Source organism: Phaethon lepturus, unplaced genomic scaffold (assembly GCF_000687285.1).
Source record: "Phaethon lepturus isolate BGI_N335 unplaced genomic scaffold, ASM68728v1 scaffold2145, whole genome shotgun sequence".
NCBI classification, from domain to species: domain Eukaryota; kingdom Metazoa; phylum Chordata; class Aves; order Phaethontiformes; family Phaethontidae; genus Phaethon; species Phaethon lepturus.
In genome coordinates, this window is record NW_010539657.1 from 18,936 (window position 1) to 42,259 (window position 23,324).

A 23,324-nucleotide genomic window follows, 5' to 3' on the forward strand; every position below is an offset into this window, starting at 1 on the left:
GATTTTTTAAAAAAAAAAAATCTCATTTGCAGTCGTAGAGCTAAATCTCGGAGATTAATAATAAAAGTGCGTATGTGACAATGCAGAAACAAATGCCGTTCAATGTCAAATACAAAGCAAGATGCAAATTTATGTTTCTGTTAATTAACTAAGCTTTCATCTCAGCTGCTCCGATCTGTAAATAAAGCTCATAAGCTAGTTCCAAACAAGTCTGGGAATTCAGCAAACAAACCAAAAAAACCCCCTAAACCAAAATACCCCAACCCAACAGTCTCCTAGCACTGGTTGGCTAATTATATTTACCATTTTTTATTCAGGGAGACTTAAACAGATCAAAACAGCTTAAAAGCAACAGTACCCTGGTGCTGGCCTAAGGGCAACAGCCCTCCTCTGAATACCACCAGCCGTCAGACGCTGCCAAACACCGCCAAGAACCGAGGGGCATCCCTGAATATTCTGAGAGACAAGAATGGGAAAGCAAAGATGGACAGAAGGATAGATGGGAGGACGGACAGACAGACAGACAGACGGAAGGGAGAGAAGAACAAACGACCGGTCCCTGACACTAAATAACATTACATTCTCCTGCAGCTATGCCTAGCCTCTAAGGATTTGCTTTCCAAGGTCTTTACTGAAATTGTTCGGGTCCTTAACTCATCTCCTGGGGGGTGAATCGGGATGGGGGGTGAAAAGCCTTAAGCTAATTAAGCATGGCTGAGACATGCTTGATGAGACGGGAAAAACACAAAGCTTTTGAAAGGGTGAAAAATCTCCGACCATCTGGTAGTGGCGTTGCAGAGAGAAGAAAGAGGAAGGACAAAGGGGCAGCTCTCCGCAGCGAGGAGGTACAGGACTCCTTTAATTACTGGGTCACTGAGACCATTACCGCTCCAAATGCTTGCGAAAGCCCTCGAAACAAGCTTTGGAGGCTCAGCAAAAACAGCAGCATCTGCAAGAAAGCAAATAGGAGCAGCTTTTCCCAAGATACGTCCGCTAATTAGAAATGATAGGTAATAGATGGGGGCAGCGAGGCCCTCGGATCAGAAGGAGACTTTTCCCGGCGACCTCTCTACCTCTCTCCTTCGGTTGCTGTTCTCCAAGGCCCTGCAGATGGTGCTCTCTTTAAATTAATACCACCCCGCCAGCCAGAAGGAAGCTTCTGTTGTACTTGGCAATACAGGTGAACAGCCTGCATTTAGGTTTCAAAATGAATGCCCCAGGTGTTTCGTCAATATGGCAAGCAGCTGATGTGCTCCAGCCTCTTCAGGCCTGCTTCAGGCTCATCTGTGTTTTCCCATCTCTAAGGCCGGCTAGAGAAAATCACAGCGTTCAGAGGGCAAACTTCGCACACCGGAGCAAAATCTGAGCTACCTTTGCCCTAAGCGGCTCTGTCAGCCGTGAGCTGCGAACGTGCCGGCGCGATCCAGGTGAAGAGCCCTGCCTTCTCCTCTCAAAGCAGCTGGATGCAGCTACGGCTGACTACAGGTGCAGGCTAGCAAAGAGCAAGCTGGTTTCGACACCAGAAGCTGTGACCAAACCCCTGCCAAAAAGCAGCGCTATACTAACTGGGGCTTCGGGATGCGAACACGCGCAGCTGATTTCCTCCCCTCCCACCGGCGGATTCTTCTCCGGTTGTTCTGGCCGTGTGCTGTGATCCCGTCAGACCCGCAAGCTGCGCAAGAGCAGGCTACATCCATCCTTGGATGGGAGACCTGGTTAAAAGAGGGAAGCGGTACCGGTGACCTAACGCACGGTACCGCGCTGCTGTCTGAGGATCAGATGTACAACCCAGGCCTCGACTACCTGCCGTCGTTACGGATCCCGTAGCAGTTGTGATAAGAACAAATGGCATTAACCCTATTCCTCAGCCAAATCTCAACATGAATTTCTCTCCACTAAGCTCCCCTTGAAGGTTCATTTGGAAAGAATTCCTGTGTCTTAAACTATCACACTTTTAATGCAGTACTGTTAAACATTGGCTGCGTTTAATGCCAGAGGGAACGGTTTCGCAGGCAGATTCTGTGATCTCTGTATATATCAGTTTCTAAGATAGCTTGGGTTCCTTCAGATAGGTACCGGATATAGATGTGTTTCTTATCATCTGCTTTTCATGCTCACACGCTTCAAGAGCCAGCTGGATCTGCAAGCAGAACTGCATCCAGAAAATCTATTCCCCTCCACATCCTACATAATACTGGAAGCAGGCGGTATTAGAAATGTTGTTTAATGACTTTTTCCTTTTGCTTTCTCTTTCAACCGACCTCCCCGCGTTGCAGGGCCAGGAAATTCAAAACCAAGCTAAAAAAACATCCAAACTTTTGGACGCTTACCTGAAAAGCAGCTCTGCTCCAGCTGACCCTTGATGCTGCGGGGCATTGCAGTACCACCGTGAGGTTACTGACTCACCTGGTGTGGATCGCGGAGTTCAGGACTCAGGTTTATATGTGCAAGCGGATTTATGACGAGACAGGCATTTAAAAAATTGACAATTGTATGAAGTGACCAAAATAGCTGTACTTACTACACACTGGATAGTTATTGCTCTGGAACGCAGAGAGATGAGGCAGACAAAACCACAGAGGATGCCAGTTTTGCTAGTCCACGACCAGTGTGGGAGTTGTTAGCTAAACTCATGTAAGAAGAACTGTAAAATATCGGCTATCCCAAGGACGAGGCCCCAGAAAATTGGAGCACGACTCTGGTCTCTTTTGGAGACCCAGCTTTGTGGACTAACACAACCCCCAGAGAGGAGCTCCTGATATCCAAAGGAAGGACTGGGTATGCTGGTAGGGACCAGGCCAAGACTCAGTGAACACACGAGGTGACATGCCAAGAGGCAGGCCCAGCGACTGAACCGAGACGTATTGCAGCAGCCATGCAAAGCTTGCGGCCGTGAGCATTCAAACCCAAGTGAGGGAGTGTGGTCGTGCCAGTGCTTACCATTGGCCTCGTACCCCGCTGATCGGAGCAGACTGGAAATAAATTTTAGTTCTCGTCCCTCTCTGAGCTGGAAGGGGTCAAATCCTGACCCTCACGTCCTAGACATCCTATTCCAGGCAGCAACGAGGGAAAGCCCCTTCCAACTCTTCCATGCATGTCAGGCTACCACCAACAAAAACGTGTGACCTGTGGAGCGCTTTCAACGCTCAGGAATAAGCAAAATGTAAGGCAGTGTGGCTGCTGTACACTCAAAAGAACAAGTCCTGTTCAGTCGTCCATCCTCTCTGGATCGTCTGGGTCCTGGGCCGACGGAGGCACCATGCTCAGGCACCAGCACCCCAGAGAGGGGAAGATGCTAAGACACAGCTCTGCTGACTGCCTCCCTGTTTAGTCTGCAAGCTTTTCTGATAATCTTCCCTGTTGCCTGGACAGCTGGAAGAATCAGCCAATTTAATTTCCTCGAATCGAGCTGCTGGAGTTAGGTACTGATTTTTCAGCACAGTGACATCTTATTTTGAAGCACCTGAGGTATCTCCATTTGTGCTCATTTGACGCTTTTGTGCTATGTTTCAGGCTGACAGATCACACAAACACATCCAGTGAATGCGTTTTAACTGATGAAACACCTTGTAACCATGACAGGTTTTGGCCACAAATCGGGAATCTCAATTTTCTCCAGCTACTGAGACAGTGACTTTGCCACCGTGACCCCCTAACTATATACCATTGTTAGCTGTAACCAGGGGGCAATGAAGAAAAGATTATTGACTTTTTCTTCTCAGAATCCAGAACACAGTTTAACTGATTTTCTATCCAGGTAAGAATGGTATAGCCTGTAAGTGACTGCTTATTTCCTCCACAGAGAAAATGCTGAACGTGTAAACATGCCGTCTTTCAAAGGCTGTCAGGTAATGTAGGCATTGAGTGTTTTTTGACAGGATGCTGTAAATGGAATAAAGGCGGTTTTGGCCTCTGCAGTAGCTATGATTACTGGCAGAGCTATGCCCTTCACACCAGTGACTGGGGAACGAACAAACAAACAAGGCTGCACATCTGCGAAGGGGAATAATGAGACAAAAGGCTTACGTGTCCCAACATTTCACGGTAAAGGTCCTGCACCAGCGAAACAATAACGAAGGGCGTTTCATGGTTGAAATTTACCAACTGCAGAAAACTACGGATTTTAAAACTCAGGTCAGAAGTCATAAGTAGATTCTGAACCTGGGAGAAAAATCCTTAACAAATATTTGAGCAAAGAACAGTGTTAATCAGGTATGGAACAATTACGCTACGAGCATCCCCGCAAGCGTACGGGTAAGTAAAAGACAATGCCGTTCTGTATCCTTCACATTTCTCTTGGATCTCTCAAACAAAACCAGGTGTTTCTGCAGTTGCCCATAAATACCTGTAGGTGCAACTCAAAGTGCATCATTCAGAGCACCTGTTTTGCTGGACTGGTTTAATTGCAGCTGCAACACATTCACAGCACACTGGAGTGCTCCAGGAAAGGACCTCCAGAGCTTATGCAAGACCCCAAAAAGGAGATGCTGAACTTTTTGCTAAGTAACAGAAAATCCCAAAGAGCTGCACTCCTGCAGATACCCTGCTGAGATACCGCTACTAGATGATTAAGATACAGGTGCAGTCAAAGAGATGTAGAAGGTGAGATGAAACGCTAGCCTCCTCCCTGGCAGATCATTCACGGTGACTAGAGACAGGGTCAGCTTGGGCTGTTGGGCTAACACTATGGGCCAGGTATACTGGTGGTGACCTCACATGCTCATCTGGAGGCGAAATGTGATGAAAACCAACCAAGCACAGGAAAACTGTTCCAGATGGCAAGATCTGCTCGAAAGAACACTCACCTGTCAACCGCATTAGGAAAAGGTGAAGAGACAGAAAACTTGCTGCCAAAAAATTATGAGTAACGGGCAGAAAAAAGGAAGGGGAGATCCAGAGGTACGAGGAAAGGGTAATGCTTCAAAGGTCTGGATGAGATCGTGGGGGATTTTTCCTGCTCTGGGTCTGCAATAGCGAGAAGCAGATTTAATCTCAGTCGGGGTCATGCCCTATCAAGGCAACCTCCCCTTTACAAGGTGTAGACACATCTTCCACCTCCCCGTGTAATAGTCTCTCCTTGTACAGCACTGGCCTTTCCTCTCCTAAGCGCCAGGAGCAAGGGCACCTACGAAGCCACGGCGTATCTCCCCGGCAGGGCCAACACCACGGGGATGGAAAGAGCAGAGCTGAATCAGAAAGTGTGCCTCCTGACCCACCTGAGAGTATGCAGAGCGACTAAATGCGACCGTTCTCATATGAGAACAAGGTTAACTACGCACCCACACCACCGGGCACAACTACTGCTACTGATAGTAGAGAAGTGACAATGTTGTTCCCCCGCTCCCCCAAAAGAACAAGCGAGGGAACCTTTTGATTCGAGGACGTCTGCTGCTTTCTTTGAATTTGTTCCTGCTCTGTACTTGAAATAAAAGACAGTTCTCCCAAATCATCCCCTCCCCAGTCCCACTGCTTGTTTTTTCCCCACGCTTAGTTACGACCGCGCTCTACTCGCTCTATTTCATGGAAATCACAGGCTAAGTGCCGTTTCTTTCTCTGCTGCCCTAAGCCTGTGGCCATTTGCATTTAGGAAATAGCTATAAAATACTGCAACAACCTGGGTAGTGTGGTAAATCCGTGCACAGAATTCCCAATTCCCAAAGCCAGATCAGTTGGATCTGTGTATATCAAACAAACTTCATTAAAGGAGGTAAGATTCCAAAATAAATCAGAGCGTAACAAAATGAAACCTCCTTTTGTAGCAGACGGGGCACAAGAACATAAAATATGTCCACGAGGGATCAAATTCTCTCCTTGCGTAGCTCCCCGCCATCGGTCTGCTGAAAGACCAAAGTTCATACTGTCGGCAAGCAAGAGTTAAGCCCACTGTTCAGACAGACGCCTCCGTAGCTGTATAGTATATTTAAAATGGTGCCATTTCTCCGGAGGTGCTAAAGCTAATTTCCAGATATACTGTTAACTATGATGCCATCTGTAACAGCGCGGTCCTTGGCCAGTGAGCCCTACTTTTTCAATATGTTACAGGAAAAAGTTTCTAAGATGTCAGTGTCTCTCCCATATTCCTTTCACTTGCTCCTTGGGGTGACTTGAAAGAGATAAGCATATCGTTTGCATAAGGCACCGCTGTTTCTCTGGAGATTTGAGTTAAAACCAAAGCCTAGGAGATTTGGACACCATCACATGAAATATGGATTCCATCATCTTTCCAGTTTTCATATGCTAAAGGGGCATTATCGGTATCTTAAAGCTCTTTAGGCCTTGTAGCTCACAAGTACAAAACATGTAACATCGTGTAACACTATAATAAACACATGAGGACTTAGAATGTCTTCATAGCATCTGCTTTTCAGTGGGATTTTATGACTTTATATATATTTTGGCATTCCCACTATGGAAAATAAAAATGAAAATGGCACTTCAAAATATTCCATTAAAAATATCCAGTTTCTCCTCCAGCTTCTCAGATGATTTAATTTTTTAAATTTCTTTTTATTTTCTGGATATGGAAAAGAGTTCTAAAACGTATTTTATTTGATTTAATGCTGAGTGTGTTTCAATTTAGTACTGTAACATGAGTTAATTAAACTAAACAAAGGCCGCATTGTCAACACTTTCAGCAAGAACAAAGAGATGATATTTTTAAAGGAAATAAAAATTGCCAAATAGTGCTTCTATCCTGCCTACTGAAAACGCAATGAAGAAAGCAATCAAACACACACAATGAAACTTAAACACTATCATTGTTAAAGTATTCCCTTTTCTTGTTTCTTTTTTTCTTCCCTTTCGGTTTTTTGTCTTGTAGTCTACCATCAAGCCCGATAACATAAAGTGACTGTGACAGTGGGGAAAATGTTTAAGCTGAAAAATTCCTTATGTTTTCTACTTTTTATTAGAAAAGCACACACACAAAAAAAATATCATTTGTCATTGAAAGAGATGAAAAATAATTAAAACTCAAAATTGATCTTGCACCACCTATTCTTTACATACATTCAGGCTAGAATCTGATATACGGAGAGTAATGAAAAGAAACAGATTCCTTCTGCAGCAGGAAAAAAATAAAAAGACCTTTTTTTCCCCCAGGAGATTGAAATCAATATCTGGAGCAGACTACTGACAGTATAATAACCACCCCATCCTGCCAACGCACCGTGCTTCTTAGCATGGCCCAGGCAGCACCCTTAGGGAAGGTCTGCAGGGGGGCTGCATCCAATTTGCCACCTCCTTCGGAGCAGGGAAGGAACGTCATTTTGGGCAGCGTGTGCTGCCCGATGTGGTATGGCTTCTGCTGCACCAGCCCATGCTTAGAAAATGTACGAACCCCATCACCTCCACGGTCCTGCTGGTGCATGCCGCTGGTCATGACAGCCCGCGAGGGGACATAGATCAGCAAAGCTGGTCCACAGAAGCAACACTTCCTTCTAATGATCTTGATCCTTTGCCATCAAGTGAAGCAATTGCTGATAGCAACGGCACTTTGCTGATACAAGAGGCTGGAGACCTCCCGCTTCAGCACCGACAAAGCCACCACAAATACAGCCACAGACACCGGGACCAAAACCTAAAAGTCTTCGCAAGGCTTTTCAGCAAAGCGACCCCAATTCCATACCTACGCAGAACATTCTATGTGCGTTCATGAAAATCAACATATTGTTTGTCAACTTGCAAAAAAGGTCCCTTCCCCATCAAAAAAGGCTAGGCCAAAAGGTTTCTTTTCCCTGCCTACAGCTGTGGCCTTTGCTACGTCCACAAGGCATAGAAATTACCTGGAAATACTTTTCCGTACAGCTGTGACGCCGTTAGAAGAGCAAAGCGCTTTGCCCTGGGAGGTGTACACTGAACTGCCCTCGGACCACCGTAGATTGACCACAGCAGGTTGGCAAGAAGAATCTGGTTGCAAAAGCTCCTCATCTGGCTGATACTGCAACCGCAAAGTTCACTTGAGCTTCGTGATGTTCTCGAGATAATAAAGGCATGTTAAGTGAGGCTTCTTAAAACCTAAAGGTATCCCCCTTGGATAAAGGCACTTTTTTTGGCTTCCCTGTGATAATCTGATAATCTTGTTACAGTGTACTTCCAGCTAATTCCAACTGGAATTTGCAACAGTCCACTCTCTGCATAGCTTAGCTTTAGACATGTGAGTTTAAATACCCATTTGCAATTTTTTTGGTTCCACAGTGCTTCCAGTATTTCTGCAAAAGGCCCAAAGGTGCACCTTCTTTTCTTTTTATTTGCCAAATATCAATACCTGTCAGAAGTAGGTTTTAAAGATGTATTTCAAATTTAAGGCCAGACTATTCTGCAACAGCCCCAAAAATGTCATCTGATCCATTCAGTATGGATCGTTATCAAAGACCAAACACGCTGTATTTGATTCGGGATATTTATACCTTTCTTTTTTGGGCAACAGAGTAAAAGAAGTTGGAGCCTTTGTATCAGATCTTCAGGAAGCCACAAGACTCCAAATCTCTTTGTATTCTTTTCTTTCCAAGCAAAAAGAAAATATCTTTTTAAAGAGCTATAAGGAAGATTTTGTAAAATATCTTTTTTTCCCCCCAAAATATCTCATCCATCTCCACTTGAAGCTGAAAAGAAATTTGGTTAAGAAATAAAAAGTAGCTACAATTGCCATGACTCAAGAATAAAGATGTCGTATTTGTCCAAAAAGATCTTTCTCAAGAAGTATTTTGTTTCTCTATAGCCACAATGTCATATCAAAGAAAGTAATTATTTTGACAATATTTACGACTCTACCAATGCATGTAAAATCCTATAAATGCCCGAGACTGAAACTATAAAAAGCTGAGAGCTTTTTTCCTCCAGGTTCTGGAATATTTAATTCTCTCCAAGACTATGCCATAAAATTATCTCTCTTGCTAAAGTACACATGGGTAAATGACCTGAAAATCCAGCTGTTTAAGGGAAGAATGGATGAAATGATGGCTACATAGTTACATAGCTATCCATGTAGTAAAGACCGCCAAGCAAAAATGGGCTTAACTAGAACAGAAATTAGTCAGAATTCAAATTTACAGTAAACAGGCACTGACCAGAAGACCAGCAACGCAAGTCACATAAACTGCAAATGATTTAAACTGCGAAATCTCCCCTGGCCCATTCCCAAGCCTGCCTTAACGTTGCATGGTTCATACAGAAAAAAAGATGGATAATACAGTTCCCAAAACACAGCATTCAAACAGGCTAAGATCCAACTGCACAGAAATACTAATCGTAAGGCGTGCATGCTGTTCTTAAGCTAAATCCCTGGACCCTTTAATATCCTTTTTAGAGGCGTTTAGTGATGGCGTTTTGCTCCTTGATTGTGCTTCAGCAACAACCTACTTCTGGACTTGTCCAACAGAAAATAAATGTGTCCTTTGCCCAGGGAGGATGCTACCTAACCACTCTAAATTTGTCTCCTGGGTGGAGAAACATCCCAGGTCAAGCTCAAATCATGTTCCAAACAGCACAATAAGAAAAAATATTTTAGCCCGAATACAGAAAATAGCCAGCAGAGAAGTAACAGCTACATCATATATTCCGGTGCTCTGACAGAAATCCTGTCCTCCAAAGAGTTAGGCAACTTCCAGAGATGATCAGTGAGGGAAATCATCGTAGCTAATGTCTTTACGAAGGGAGATAGAAAGAGTTGGGAAATAAGAAGATAGAGGGGAGAGCAGGCTCAGAGGAGGAAATGGCTACATACTCACACAAATAAAGATGACTTTTATTCCCGGGTGCTGCAAATTGCGTTGTGGAAAAACTGTGCTGATTAAAACTACGACTAAATGCTGTCATTACAACATGACAGGACTATTTCCAAGTGTAGGTATAAAGGGACTGCCGAACAGTCTATTAAAAGCGTGTACACTTACCTAGTCAGCAAATAGGTCAGTGATCACCACTTACTCTGCTTTTTAATAAAGGGATTTGAGAATATTCCCTAATCTTATAAGAAACACAGATTTTCATTATTATTTTCTGAACTAGAATGAGTGCATTATAGTAGCTGGAAAAAAATTAAAAAGGCATCTTAGTTTGTCTTTCTTCAGTTGCTCCCTAGTAATATATAACTTTAAGTTACAGTAGGAAAAAAGGGAATAAGTTGGCACATGCTCTATTTTATTACTGATTTTGGAAAAAGCAACAGCAGGTTTTTATGAAACACACACAGCGCCTTACATTGTTAAATTCTTCAGGGTAATCTGGCTTCCTTCTTACTGCTGGCAATGGGAAACAGTAGTGAGATTGCCAAGACTTTGATTCTTCGTTCCTCTGGGCTCCCGGCACCCCAGAACCTCGAAAGCGCCAGCATCCACGACTGCTTGGTAATATGCACTACGGCGTGCACCCTGGAGCTGTGAAGCCAAATAAGCTATAGAGAAAGGACCCTGCAAGCCCTAAAATCCCCCCAAACACACAGGTGAGCTGGTAGTAAAACTTGCACAACTAGATCAGAAGCTTTACCTATGGCTTGTCAGAAGTTTGTGAAAACCGAGACACATCTCAAAACAAGCAAGAAACAGTCATTTTTTTCCACAGAAAACCAGATCACCGAAAAGATTCCTAGCACGCCTCAAAGCCGCAATCGGTAACTAAGCAGAAATATAGCTTTAGGTCAGAAAAGGGACTTTGATCTTTGTTGGTCATTTAGCGGCTTCCACAGCTCCAGTGCTGGGGACAGCACAAGTCACAAATGACTCCCATTAATCTAATGGGTCCTGGTGGGAGGCGGGGAGAGAGGTAGCTACATGCTACCCTTTGCTCCAGGATGAGCTTGGTAACACAAAAGAAGAATCAGACGCAGAACAGAAAGACCAGGTAGTTTGCACTATAGTAGTTGCTACATTTGGCTATGCATATAGGTCTAGTGCAAGTCAAAACCACTTAAGACCTGTGTATTTCTGTTAAATGGGACTAGCAGTCCCACATCAGCTTTTTTCATGTGTTCTTAGGAGAAAATATGCCATTTCGTTGTACGGCAAATGTACTGTGGATGCTGCTGGAAAACTATTTAACTGAATTAGTTTATGAGGTAGCACTTGGGTTACATGAAATAATGTAACGGATCAAATCTCTGTTTTATGCCAGGTAATCTCTTTCCATTAAAAGGAGTCTCTCTTTAGGGAATATATCTTATTTTATCAGCCTGAACTTCAGATGATTTTCTTTTTTTAACCTCTCTCTGTCCAGAACCACCTTGCTTTGTGGCAAACTTTCAAAGCTCACGTGGCAGGGTATATGCCCACCTGAACTGGAAGCATCTAGCAAGATGAGCACTGGGGGTGCTTTACATGTTCTTATACCATAAAAATGAAACAAAGCAAGGGAAAGCCTTGATTTCCTTTCCTTTCCTTCTCAAAACCCTGAGAAAGCACCCAGTTATTGTCTCTGACCCAAAGCCAGTACATTCAGAAGAAGCTAAACAGAGTATCTATGCAGTTACCTAAGTGCTGTTACCCTGCAGGTAGACTCAACACATCATCTCCTCTTATTATTGAACTGACCAAAATCTCACTTAAATCAATGAGAGTCCCTCTGTGAACTTCAACAAGCTTTGGATTAGACGAATCTTGTAGAAGAGCAATACCTGAGCCCCCAGGTAGCAACATGTTCCAAAATGCTTGGAAAGAACCTTTTACTTAGGACTTGAAAGCTTTTAAATCAGGGGCAGGAAAAGGAAAAGTGCCAAGAACAACCCTTTTCTGACATTACCTTCGCTTCCTTACCGTTGCACATTTTAATAGTAGGTACAACAGATGGCGAAATATAATCTCTCCACTGAGAACTAAATGACAGTGACTAGCTGTAGGGGACACTGAAGTATTAAAGAGAAGGAAATGTGCAAATAATGAAAGTACATTTTGTCCAACTTGCTTTTGATGAGGCATAAAATAAAATGTAAATAATTTCTATTAGAAGGAAATTAACATAACGACTTTGGTATTTGCAATCAGAGTGAGCTTGTATTATATAACCTGGATTTGCAACTGAGGTAGCGCAATACCATTCACCTGGATTTGAAGTAAGGTTTATATCAATTCTAATTTCGCCATCAGTAATAAAGCACAAAACCAATACCATTAACATGACTGATAAAAAAGAGATGTGATTAGTCTCAACTTGGATAAGCAATAAAAAAAAAAAGAGAGGAAACGTTGTTTAGCTGTATATGAACAAAGAGATTCTATTAACCTGGGTTTGCAGTGAAGAAAAGTGTCAATATTACAAACGCAGGTTTGCAATTAAGTTGGTGTCAAAGTGGCTGGAAAAAGGAGTTCATAATTAGGACAACACAGTTAGCATTGACCTGAATTTTCAATAAAAATCATGTCTGCGTTTTAATTTGGAACTGTAAAGTTCATCACTGTGCTCTACGAATGACCATATAATTATTAACTTGCAGTTACTTTACAATTAGAGAATTATTTACATAATATGTTACTTTTTTATATAATCGTGTGCCTGTTCCAAACAATGAGGTCAATGTAGGGTTCCCAGAAGCGTCCGACACTTAAAATTAAACTTCTGCATTTCTTTGCAAAACCATTACTCAGGATTTAAATACTTTACAGAAAAAATTACTGCTTCGGGAAGACTCTGTGTTCCTGCTCCAAATATCACCTTCTTTATTAGAATTACTAGTTTCAGTTAATTACTAGTTAAATCTCTATTAATGAACTCACAAATAATTATCATACCCATTTCTTGTAAATAGTCTCGACGCTTCTAGTGAACATGATCAAGAGGGTACTTAAATGGACATAAATCGGTTGTTTAATCAGCCTTATGCACTTTAATGCAGAAAACCAACAAAGAGAAGAGTGTTTATTTTAAAGTCACTTTAGAACCTGAATGTGCACTTTTTTGCATTTATTGTCCTATGTAAATCCAAGTCCAATATATCAAAACAACACTCAAGGATAGGCAAAAAAGGATTTTTCATGGGAAAAAAAATAATGCTTTTATGTTCCATGTTTCCTTTCAATAGAAAAGGAGAACTTTAGCCCAGCAGCATTCTCTGTCTCAATCTGTTTAATAAGTAGCCTCACCTCCTCCTTCTTTTCCTTCTTCTTTATCCTCTGCACCATGAATCAAAGGTACCTCAACTTCTGTTGTGTCTTCTTGGTTCAACAATGGCTCTGAATAAATTTGATGAAAAGAAGATGAAGAGTAAGGCTTTTCAGAACGGACATAAAAGGATTAACATACACTAGAGAGATTACCATTAAAAACACCGGTGGGGGAAAAGGATCCTTTTCCCCAAGGGTACAGATACAAAAGCTGTCTCAGGGAAATCCAAGGGGCTGTAGTTGGGAGCAAGGCCTTGATCCTCCAAGATGCTGAGCTTTCTGGGATTTAGCACAACCCCCACCACGTGCCTAGCTCCAAGCACAGGCCTTCACTGGGACTCGTCGCAAGCGCAGAGACACATGTACTCAGGTGTTCTGCTGGACTGGGGACAGAGCATTCAGCGCTCCGAACATACAAGGCTGAAGTGCCTGTCATCAGGAATAAGAAATGCAACGTTCACTTCTTTCTCTAACAGTCACAGTCATTAAGAAGTCGGCTTTTTTCACTGAGAATCCATAGATACTCCCCTGCTCAGGGTTGAATTTAGAGTTACCATAAGAAGACCTGGCTTCACACAGTTAGCTTAGTAGGTATGGAGAAAGAAAGGGAACTTAAACACTGCTGATAATCTCTGAACAATAACTAATGGTTTTGCCTGTTAATCTTGATCTTCGGTTTCAAGGTATGTGCATTACCTTCTATTTCCATGCAGGAGCTTTGGGAATCTGCCCCAGTTTTCATCTCCTCCTCTGCAGAAACATCCTGTCGTCCTGTTAACGTGACAAATCGAAAATGACATCGGCACAATGGCTGCGTGCAGGCAACGGCAAGTTCGTCAAAACAGGACACGAACCTAACATACAGCACGGTTCTTTTCAGCCAAGTACTACTTTTTTCCTATTAAATGAACAATGTTGGAATTATTTTATCTATGAAAATATCACGTAAACTCTAAGGATTAAGTATGTTAGATGGCTGGTCAAAACTGACCCTGAATCAATTTTTAAAATTTTTTTTTTTTTATTCTTTTGTAGCTCAGCCTTGACACACTGATTCTCATAGACGCTCGCACTTGACAGTCGACTTAGCAGAAGGAACAGAATCACCCCACAGGCTTTTATAACAACAACAACCAAAAGGACAATAATAACAAAGCTATGCACCCACGATCAATATGGTTAAACCCACATATTTGGAGACGCATGTCTTTTCCAGCAGCACCAGAGATTACCACACTACAACTGGCTGGCGCACAACCTCTACTACCCAACAGCATTTTCTCAAGGCAGCAGAGGTCAGGCTGAAAACTGCTGAATGCTGGAAGAACTAAGGTTCCCAACTGGTTCATTACTTCTGTCTTAAAGAATTTTGATACAAAACTTTACCTTCGGCTTGATCTTGTTCACATCCCACAGGATGCGCTGGGTCACTCTCCCGTGCGCCTTTGGAGTCTTTCAGGGAGTCTGAGGAAACAGCAAACAAACAACCAACCCTGCAGCAGTTTTCATGCTGGAAAAGTCTGGTAGTTACCTCAGACACAGGTAGCCCTTAGGTGCTAGCTTCGTATCTGGCATTCTGATACACTGACAGCTTTTCTATCTGTTTAACTACAGACTTCTATACTACAAAAGTATACTCATGGGTTTCAATTATTCAAATTGATTTCAAAATCTGTATACTTACTGAGCAGTTTTTTGCCTGCAGTACAAACCTTAAACAAGGAGCTGGCAGGAAAGGACATGTAAGAATAATCAGCAGCACTACTGAGCATTTTATTTCTAGTGAACGGAGGGGCACAAAGCTATGAGAAACAGCACAAACCACCTACTCAATAAATAAAGTGATTCCTTATTTATTTAGAACAACGCCAGCACTTTTCATGGTTGGACTTCCACAAGCTTGACAAACATCAAGTCCTATAAATCCCAGTGCAAATTGTAGCCTCATTTCACTTGATGACAGAACTCCTACGGTCATTAATTGTGGCCAAGACTACTTTTTGTTTTGGGGGAGACCAGCAAAATGAACTGCCCAAAGCCGAACCCCGAATCAGTGGCACTGTGAGATTTACACTGGACGACAAAAGTCCAATTGCTATGCTATCTGCAGTCTTCATAAACACAGGGCATTATTTTGTTGTGTCGAATGACGTTTTCTGACAACAGCCACTCCTTAGTTTTTGCATGGGGATGGAGAAATGCATCGTTCCACCACAGTCAGGAAATCACAGCAACACAGCTACCCATTTTAGCTCTTCTCATTCACATAACACACAGCTTTCACTAGATAAAGAGCTCTCTTTGAGCCTTGTTAAAAACACCACGGATCCAACCGGACATTTCTGCAAACTACAGGGGTACGTACACTTGAAGTCATAACAATGGTAACAGATAATCACTATTAGTGTTCCAGAGTGAAACGCTTTATAAAACGCTGCTAGATGGAAAACTTAAGTAACAGTGCCGAAGGCTCTACGGTGCATGACAATAAATTACGCTATGACAGTCTTGTTATGGCTCTACTTCTGGAAGGTCCCGTCCTACAATATAGCAGAGCAAATCTTACAATGTACCGAAGGATGCCCCTGTAAAACTCCGTTCCCAAAACTTGCCAAGAATAATCTCTGGTGGATAAGTGAGAAAGTTGGGTTGTTAACATCTGATCCAAATTTAATAATCTGTAGAAAAGGTATGCACTGAAAGTGTGTTGCTTTAATTAACTGCAAATAATCCCCCAAGGCAAATATTTAATTACCTGCACAGCTTCTTTCTTCTTTCATGGCATGACAATAAAATTATAAATCCAAGTTTGAAAGCTGAATATCTCACCGATGTGCAATTTCCTAAAATTTGTCCTTGCTGCGCTTTTTTCACCCTACTGTGGATTTAAAACGCTACTCGCTGCTATCAGCTGGACCACTGCGCTGGCCTGTCATACTAGGATGCCACGTTGTGCTATGGGTTACAAGGGATCACCCTATCAGCCTGAATCAGAGCAAAAATACATTGGAATTTAATCAAATTCCAAGTTTAATCAAAAAGCGAGTTGAAGGACCTCTTGGTAGAAATGGGAACGGCACTAAAAATCTGTAGGGAATTTTCCAAGCAAACATTAAACCCACCGAGTGAAATTCTGTCTTTGCTGAAATTTTTGACAAAAACTTTCAGGACACCAAACAATCTAAGACTTGTACCACTTGTAGCCCCATACTCTACATTAATGTAATCTTTTTCTGTATGATTTAGTTGCACGTTTGTAACAGGAACTTACTGACAAATCTGGAATCAGAAATCCTCTGCCTTAAGTACCGCGCAGCCAGGGCCCAAACACGGTCCTTCCAACAGCCAAAAGCGATGATAAAATGTGATATTACCTGCTGTGGGTGGGAGAGATGCACGCGGCTCTGTCCCATCAGACCCTTAGAGCTATCTCATCCTACACCTATTGCACTGTACTTCATACTCCCAGACCTGTGCCTTTAATCTCAGTTCACAGGTGCCACCTTTTCTCCCAGAATGAGGAATGACTCCAATTTCATGCAAAAATCAATCCCCAGCATCAGAAGAACAATTACGTGCTTTGGTCAATAATAACAAATGGAATTTAAGGAGCCCCATGCTTGGCTGATGTATGTGCCCCATCATGCTGCTGTTTGTCGTGGAGCAACACGTAGCTTACGGGCAAACTAAGGTTACTGCACAGTGCGGGGAGTTGTCGCTACTCCCACCCTTTGGCACAGCTGGCGGTTTGACCACACAGCTGTGCCGAGCGCCAGCCTTAGGCACCACAGCTAGAGACCACCTATGCTATTTGGCACATCTTCACACATTCCCATAGCTGCCTCTGCACAGTTTATTCTTACGGGATTGTAATTTTGTGTTAAACTTTCATTTTGGTCATAAACAGTTTTCTAATTGTTCCACGGTTCAAGAAAGTAATTTTAAAATTGCACAGGATTCCACATTATCCCAGGCAATATACAATGACAATTTTGCACAAGTTATTTTTCGTAAAGCGTGTTTCTGAAAAGAGCAGAGCATGGGCAGGAGTTACTGCCTAGCTGTAAGAGTCTGCAGCTCTTATTTCAGCAGTAGAAATCAGTCGTTGCATTAGTATGCAGATTCTGAGTTTCAAAATCTTGAAGGTCAAGACCATACCAAAGATTTCTTCTTTTCAAATGCAAATATTAGATCAAATACTCAAGCCAAAAGGTCCAAAGACAGATTTACTTTTAGGATTAAGAAGAATAAAATGAAGCAAAGGAATAAACCCAGATTTATGAAGAAAATCCCAGCCAAGCGAGAGTAAAAGTTTAAGACCAAATGCACAGGTCAATAAAAGCTGTTCCCAAATTGGACATGAGGCAAGAGTGCTACCTCCATTTCAGCTGGCAAGCGGCAGTGGGAAGCCCACAAATGCTGGTGATACACTACTTTCTGTTTGCGAGTTTTCAGTAGGGTAGCGGTATTCCTTGGGCACAGCTGGTTCTCTGTGCTTGCTTAGCCCTTTAAAGCCTCATGCAACCAGGCATAAGCCAGTATCATAGTCCTGAATGATTCCAGGGTCTACAAAAGCTCCGGCCATTCCTAAAGCCTTCACCCATCTCTAACTGGCTAGGGAACTAACTCTGATTTTTTTAAATGGCATAAAGCAGTACTAGTCTTCTCCTAACACAGATAACTGTGAAGTTGTACCAAAGAATCCAAGTCAGGATATTATTCTGCAGCACAGTACGCTTTGTTATTTGATAACACACATTGGGCACCATTTACCTTCGGTAACCACAAATCGGGACCGCAAGCGTTAACCTTCCTCCAGGCAGGACTGAAAATAGTCGCTGTTTCCGTTACTACACTGTAGCACAGATCCTAATGTCATGATTGATCACACATGAATGAGCTAAACATGACATTTAAAGGCATAAACGAACCAAAGATAGGCCACTTTTATCTACTGCACATCAAGTGCTGAAGTGCTCGTTTACATCAGAGTATATGATCCCTTAGTTCCTTTAAACCTGCTTTTACTTGGTGGCTGCAGCGGCAGAGTCCACATAAGGACTGTGGCTCTGCACCCCTCTCTTGTATTGAAACCACTGCCTCACGGTTGAATGCACCTGGGAATTAGCACCAACCTTTAAGAAGCCGTGGGGAAAATATCTGGACTTTAAGTAAGTGGGTCAGAATACTCCCGAAATATATTTACTTTTCCAATATATCAACTATATGTTCAATTCAGCAACAAGAAAACAGTGTAGCTTGCAATAAACTATCAAACCTACCCTTCCTGCCAATAATCAGACAATATTTTGTCTAAATACTGCATAAACCCCCATGCTTTTCCATGTCTTTTTTTTTTTTTTTTTTTTTGACTATGTAAAGCAATGCTGCTCAAACAAAATTTTGCAAATGCTAAGGAACGGGAGAAATGGTAAGATCTGAATGTTAAGTGGTTTTAATGATGTTTTAAAATTCACTTCCCCCGCTACTCTCTGTATGGCTTATTTACTGAGTTGTTTCTAATGTGCGGCACACCTGGGTCCCGCATACAGCATAGATAAATCACGGTGTTTTAGGGAGCTGTAAGAAGATTAAGGAGGGAAAAAGCTGGTCATTATGGAAGAAGCAGGTTCAGTGCATTTTATTTTTTAAGCATGATACTGTGAAAAATGACTGGAATATTTCCAGAGTGAAAGAAATCAAGCAGGCGTCTAAAATTACAGGTAATGGTGTGCACGGAGGCTGCCACATGATTAGAGTATTCTTTTGCCTCATAAACCGAGGAAAATGCGTTCAAATGAAATACTATAAAATGGTGATTTATGAGAAGTTAGGGAGAGATTCTTGAGCTTTGACTTTTAAATGTTATTTTTATATCCACCGAGATTTAATTTTAATCTATCTTTATGACAGATTAGGTTTATTGGAGCCCAAGTTTATCTGGCTTGGTAAAACAGACCTTTTTAGGTGCAACAACCTGTGGAGATATTTTTGCAAGTGTTTGGGCAATAGCCCAGGCAGTTCATCTCCACAGGTGGGGTCCACCGAGGAATGCTCCGACCCGTTCATGCTTCAAGCTGACAGAAGGGCATCTCCTCTAACCTCACCTTCTGTCCGCGAGAGGAATTTCAGGTGCAGCTGGTACGATAAACATGGGCATCCTGCTGCTGCCATCAGGGGCACGGCCTGTTTGGTTGTACAGGGCTCTGGGAAAGGAAAAAGCTGCAAAAACCCTGGCCGCCTCCGTTAGACCCTTCCCAGGAGAAGATGCCGCACAGCTGAAGGTAAGGCTTGAGAGGGGGCAGATGGAAGGAGTAGGCGCTCACATCGGACTGACAGGAGCGCAGCTGGGTGGCTTCAGGTCAGCTAATATTTAAAAATAAGTAGGATCTAAATAAACCAGATAAGTAGATTAGTGTCAGCTGTTGCAGTTGCCTGTACTGGCAAATGCTAGAGCAGAAATAATACCTCTTGAGTAGTTTATGGGCTGGACCCTGTCTGGATATGCAATGCTACAGATAGGTCAGATTAAAAGGAAAAGTGAATAACTCGCATTTATGTACAGCAAGAAGTGACCATTACGGAGGGTGTTAAGAGAACAGGCACTTGGTTGGATGGTGAGACGGTTATGTACCTGGTTTAAAAAAAACCCAAACCATACCATTTAGCTTGTGTTAGCCAATTTGCTTTCATAGAAAGCCTTCTAACCAAGGGAGAGAAAAATTATCACTGTAGCTGGCATGCACAGCCACAGCTACCGTTGGGGATGTTGAAACTCTTCCATTAAAAAGGTTCTTTTTCAGTTACCTATAATTGAAATTTTTCAGGCTGAAATTTTCCAGGTCTAATCATAGCCCAAGGGTGAAGTAAAAATATTTCATTGGTAGCTGCTGAGCGCTCAGCACTTCTGAAAATCAGGTCATTCATTTAGATGTCTTAATATATACTTAAGAGCCGATTTTAAACACCTCTTTTCGAACATATTGGCCTTTCAGTCAATCTTTTTCACCCACTTATCAATGCCTAATTTACGTCAATTTACACAGCTCCCCTGCATTTGAAATGCTGTATCTTTCAGTTGATCCCTTCTCAATCATTTATGTCTTTAGGACATCAGGATTTTTCCATGGTGAGAACTACAGCTGGCCAAACAGGAATTTTATATCCATTGTTTGACAGGCAGAATACTTACAGGCTTCTGGGTTGCACAAAGTGAGTTTTAGGGCTAACCACTAGCCAAGGCATATACTTAATTCCACTTCTGACAACATACGCCCTCCAGCTGACTGAATCTGACTCCATTTCAGAGAATGTAGAAAAATAGTGACTTGCTTTAAATGGCACTCCCGCAGGAGCCCGGACTTTGGTGAACACCTGGAAATAATTAATCCCTGCTTTATTTTAAAAATTAATTAGCGTATGATTTAATTTAGGTGACCTTCAAATGAAAATTTACTTCATATTAAGTGCTAATGAATTAAAATCAGCGTATTGTGCACAGAAACTTTGCTACGATTGCAGAATGGGGAGTTCATTCTTCACCTGTACTAAATCCAGTCGCTTTGTCATTTTTCTGCCAGAAAGCCCTATCATTAAGTCAGGTTAAATAGTAATTGGTAGGACAGGTAACTGAAATGAAGATACAGAACATTCTCTCTCACACACACACGCATGCGTGCACGCGCGCGCACACATTCCTTCAAAAAAAAAAACATATCACAGGTTCAAACCAATCCGCAGCGATATACGACATAGTCCATTTACAATGAGTGTGTAGTTCCAGCACAATCTTGTACGGACAGGCGTACGAGACCGAGTGCAGTCTGATCCATGTTTGATCTGCTGCACAAACATTAATGACTTCAATCACTTTGTTCTGCCCTTACACTTCATAAAGAGAAGCATCTCTAACTTGAAATTTGCTGTGTATAAAGGATCTGCTTCCATATGCACAGTAATGAAGTGCTACAAAGGTGCTGCCTAGAGATGTCAGCTCTCCCCACAAGAGCTAAGCGTTATGTATGCAAGTTTTCAAGGGTAAAATCGCAACATTTCTTTGCGGTATTTCCAGACGGTGGAACTTGGCACGGACTGGAAGGAGAGGATACCTCCACAGCATAACATCAAACATCTTGATATTCTTGGAATATGACTGTTCCGCTTTTTTATTTTTCTGAGGACGGACAGAGCACTCAAAAAATTCAGTCCGATCAAAGGCCGCATGCAAACTGGGCCCATGTGGACTTGTTTTTCTGGGCAGTGTCTCTTCTACTGTGAATAACAGAAGAGATATACTTTCACATTAATATGAGATTTGTAATCTCGCAGTATCATTTCATTTTAATCGGAGCCCCTCAAAACATGATTCCTGCACTGCTCCTCACACTTATCACAAAACATTCCTCTTCACGTTCCCATCCTTCCCCTTTTCCTTAAAAAAAAAAAAAGATAAAAATGACTGGGGTAAGACAAAAATAGTAGAACTTCACGGTAGCAGAGATGCATGTGCCACGTGTTGAATAGCACCACATTTTAGAGTAATAAATAACTATTTCAATGTGTTTGCTATATTCTCATCCAAGAAACATGAGAAAAAAATAAGCAGAAAAACTACTAGTCAACTTTAATTGGAGTCAAAAATACTTGTTTTGCTGCACTTACCAGAACTGACATTTCAAAGATTGCTATACATCCATAGTAGGCTTGGAAACCTCCTATTCCGAGTGGTTTCAACTATGCATTTTGGGAATATGCAGGCTAGACTTATTTGCCGGCTAGACTTATTTGCCACAAATCTCCTTTCACAGCAATTAGATGGAAGGGCTGGAAAAACATAATTTCTTTAAATGCTTTACATCCAGTTCATTTAGTTGAAGATAAACTACAGAAATGAGTATGTTCCAGAACCTGGCAGGTTTTAGCTGTGTTAACTCAGTGGGCAAACAATTTGAAGGCTGAAATTTATTTTGGGAGCAGCAGGTGTTTTCAGAAATGCCAGGATTTTGTAAAAGTGCCATTTCCCAAGCGGCAGCAAGTTTTTTGTAACACTAGTATTCATTTTAAAACAACTCAAAATCTGAAATCTGAAAAGTTGAAAAATCTACTAAGGGAAATAAGGATTAAAACCATGGCCTGGTGGAGGCAGTGGCCTTATCATTCAGAAGTCTTGGTTACGTTTAAAAAAACAGCAAGCAAATCCCAAAACATGTTCTTTTCCCCACCGTTCCTTTTTTCTACTTGTACAACTTTAAAAACCAAATATATGGAGGAGAGTTTGTCTTGCTCCTTTTTCTCTACCAGATGTTTTCCATCTTAATTTTGAGGAGAGGTAGAACATCAAAGAGAAACCAACCTTTGGATTTCTCAGGGCACTATCTGTTCTGTCAACCTTTCAAGAAAAGTGAGGAAAACACTATAGTCTTAGGATATTATAGGAAAAGCGAGACATACGGCACCAAGACGGCTACTTTCCTGAGAAACGACGACTTCCAATGGGTCAAAAAACCGCAGCGGTTACACATTGAGTTGGTCACTGGAAAGTGTAGAAGACCACACTGGCTTCACAGCCAGCAACAAACACTCAAAGCAGTACCAAAACGTTGGGATCTTCAGTAAGATTGCTGACAGAAAAAAGGGAGGAAAAAAAAAAAAATCCAAACCCAAAGCCTCACCGTGACCCTCACGTTATGAAACATAAAAAACCACATCTGATGGGGATCTTATAGATACAGCATACGTAAACAGGTCAAATGTCGGGGCGGGGGGGAAGCCAGGAAGAAATGAATGACAGGCAATCGGGAACTATGCTGAGGCTGAATCTATCGCTATTTTGCCTTCTACTAGCCTTGCCACGACCTTAATCTGTGAAGAAATCAAAAGCAAAAGCCAGTGCTCCAGCAAGGGTTTGCAGCTTCGGATCTTATAGATACAGCATACGTAAACAGGTCAAATGTCGGGGCGGGGGGGAAGCCAGGAAGAAATGAATGACAGGCAATCGGGAACTATGCTGAGGCTGAATCTATCGCTATTTTGCCTTCTACTAGCCTTGCCACGACCTTAATCTGTGAAGAAATCAAAAGCAAAAGCCAGTGCTCCAGCAAGGGTTTGCAGCTTCCCCATAAATCATCCTGCACAAGGCTTTGAACTCCTAATCAGGTAAGTATGTGGGCTCTCTACCATGTGTCTTTTGGAACAAAAGGGCAAGATCTCACACCCCGTCACACTTATCTAGAA

General features: G+C 42.3%; 1 protein-coding gene across 1 annotated transcript in view; it reads right to left on the reverse strand.

Annotated features, from left to right (window-relative positions):
* Positions 1–23,324, reverse strand: part of MACROD2 (MACRO domain containing 2) — a gene marked incomplete at its 5' end in the record, with an annotated part of 80,333 nt that overhangs the window by 18,073 nt on the left and 38,936 nt on the right. The window contains 3 exons of the mRNA XM_010287163.1: positions 13,071–13,160; positions 13,788–13,862; positions 14,478–14,555. Coding sequence (XP_010285465.1) covers positions 13,071–13,160; positions 13,788–13,862; positions 14,478–14,555 — 243 coding nt within the window. The remainder of the gene's footprint in view (positions 1–13,070; positions 13,161–13,787; positions 13,863–14,477; positions 14,556–23,324) is intronic.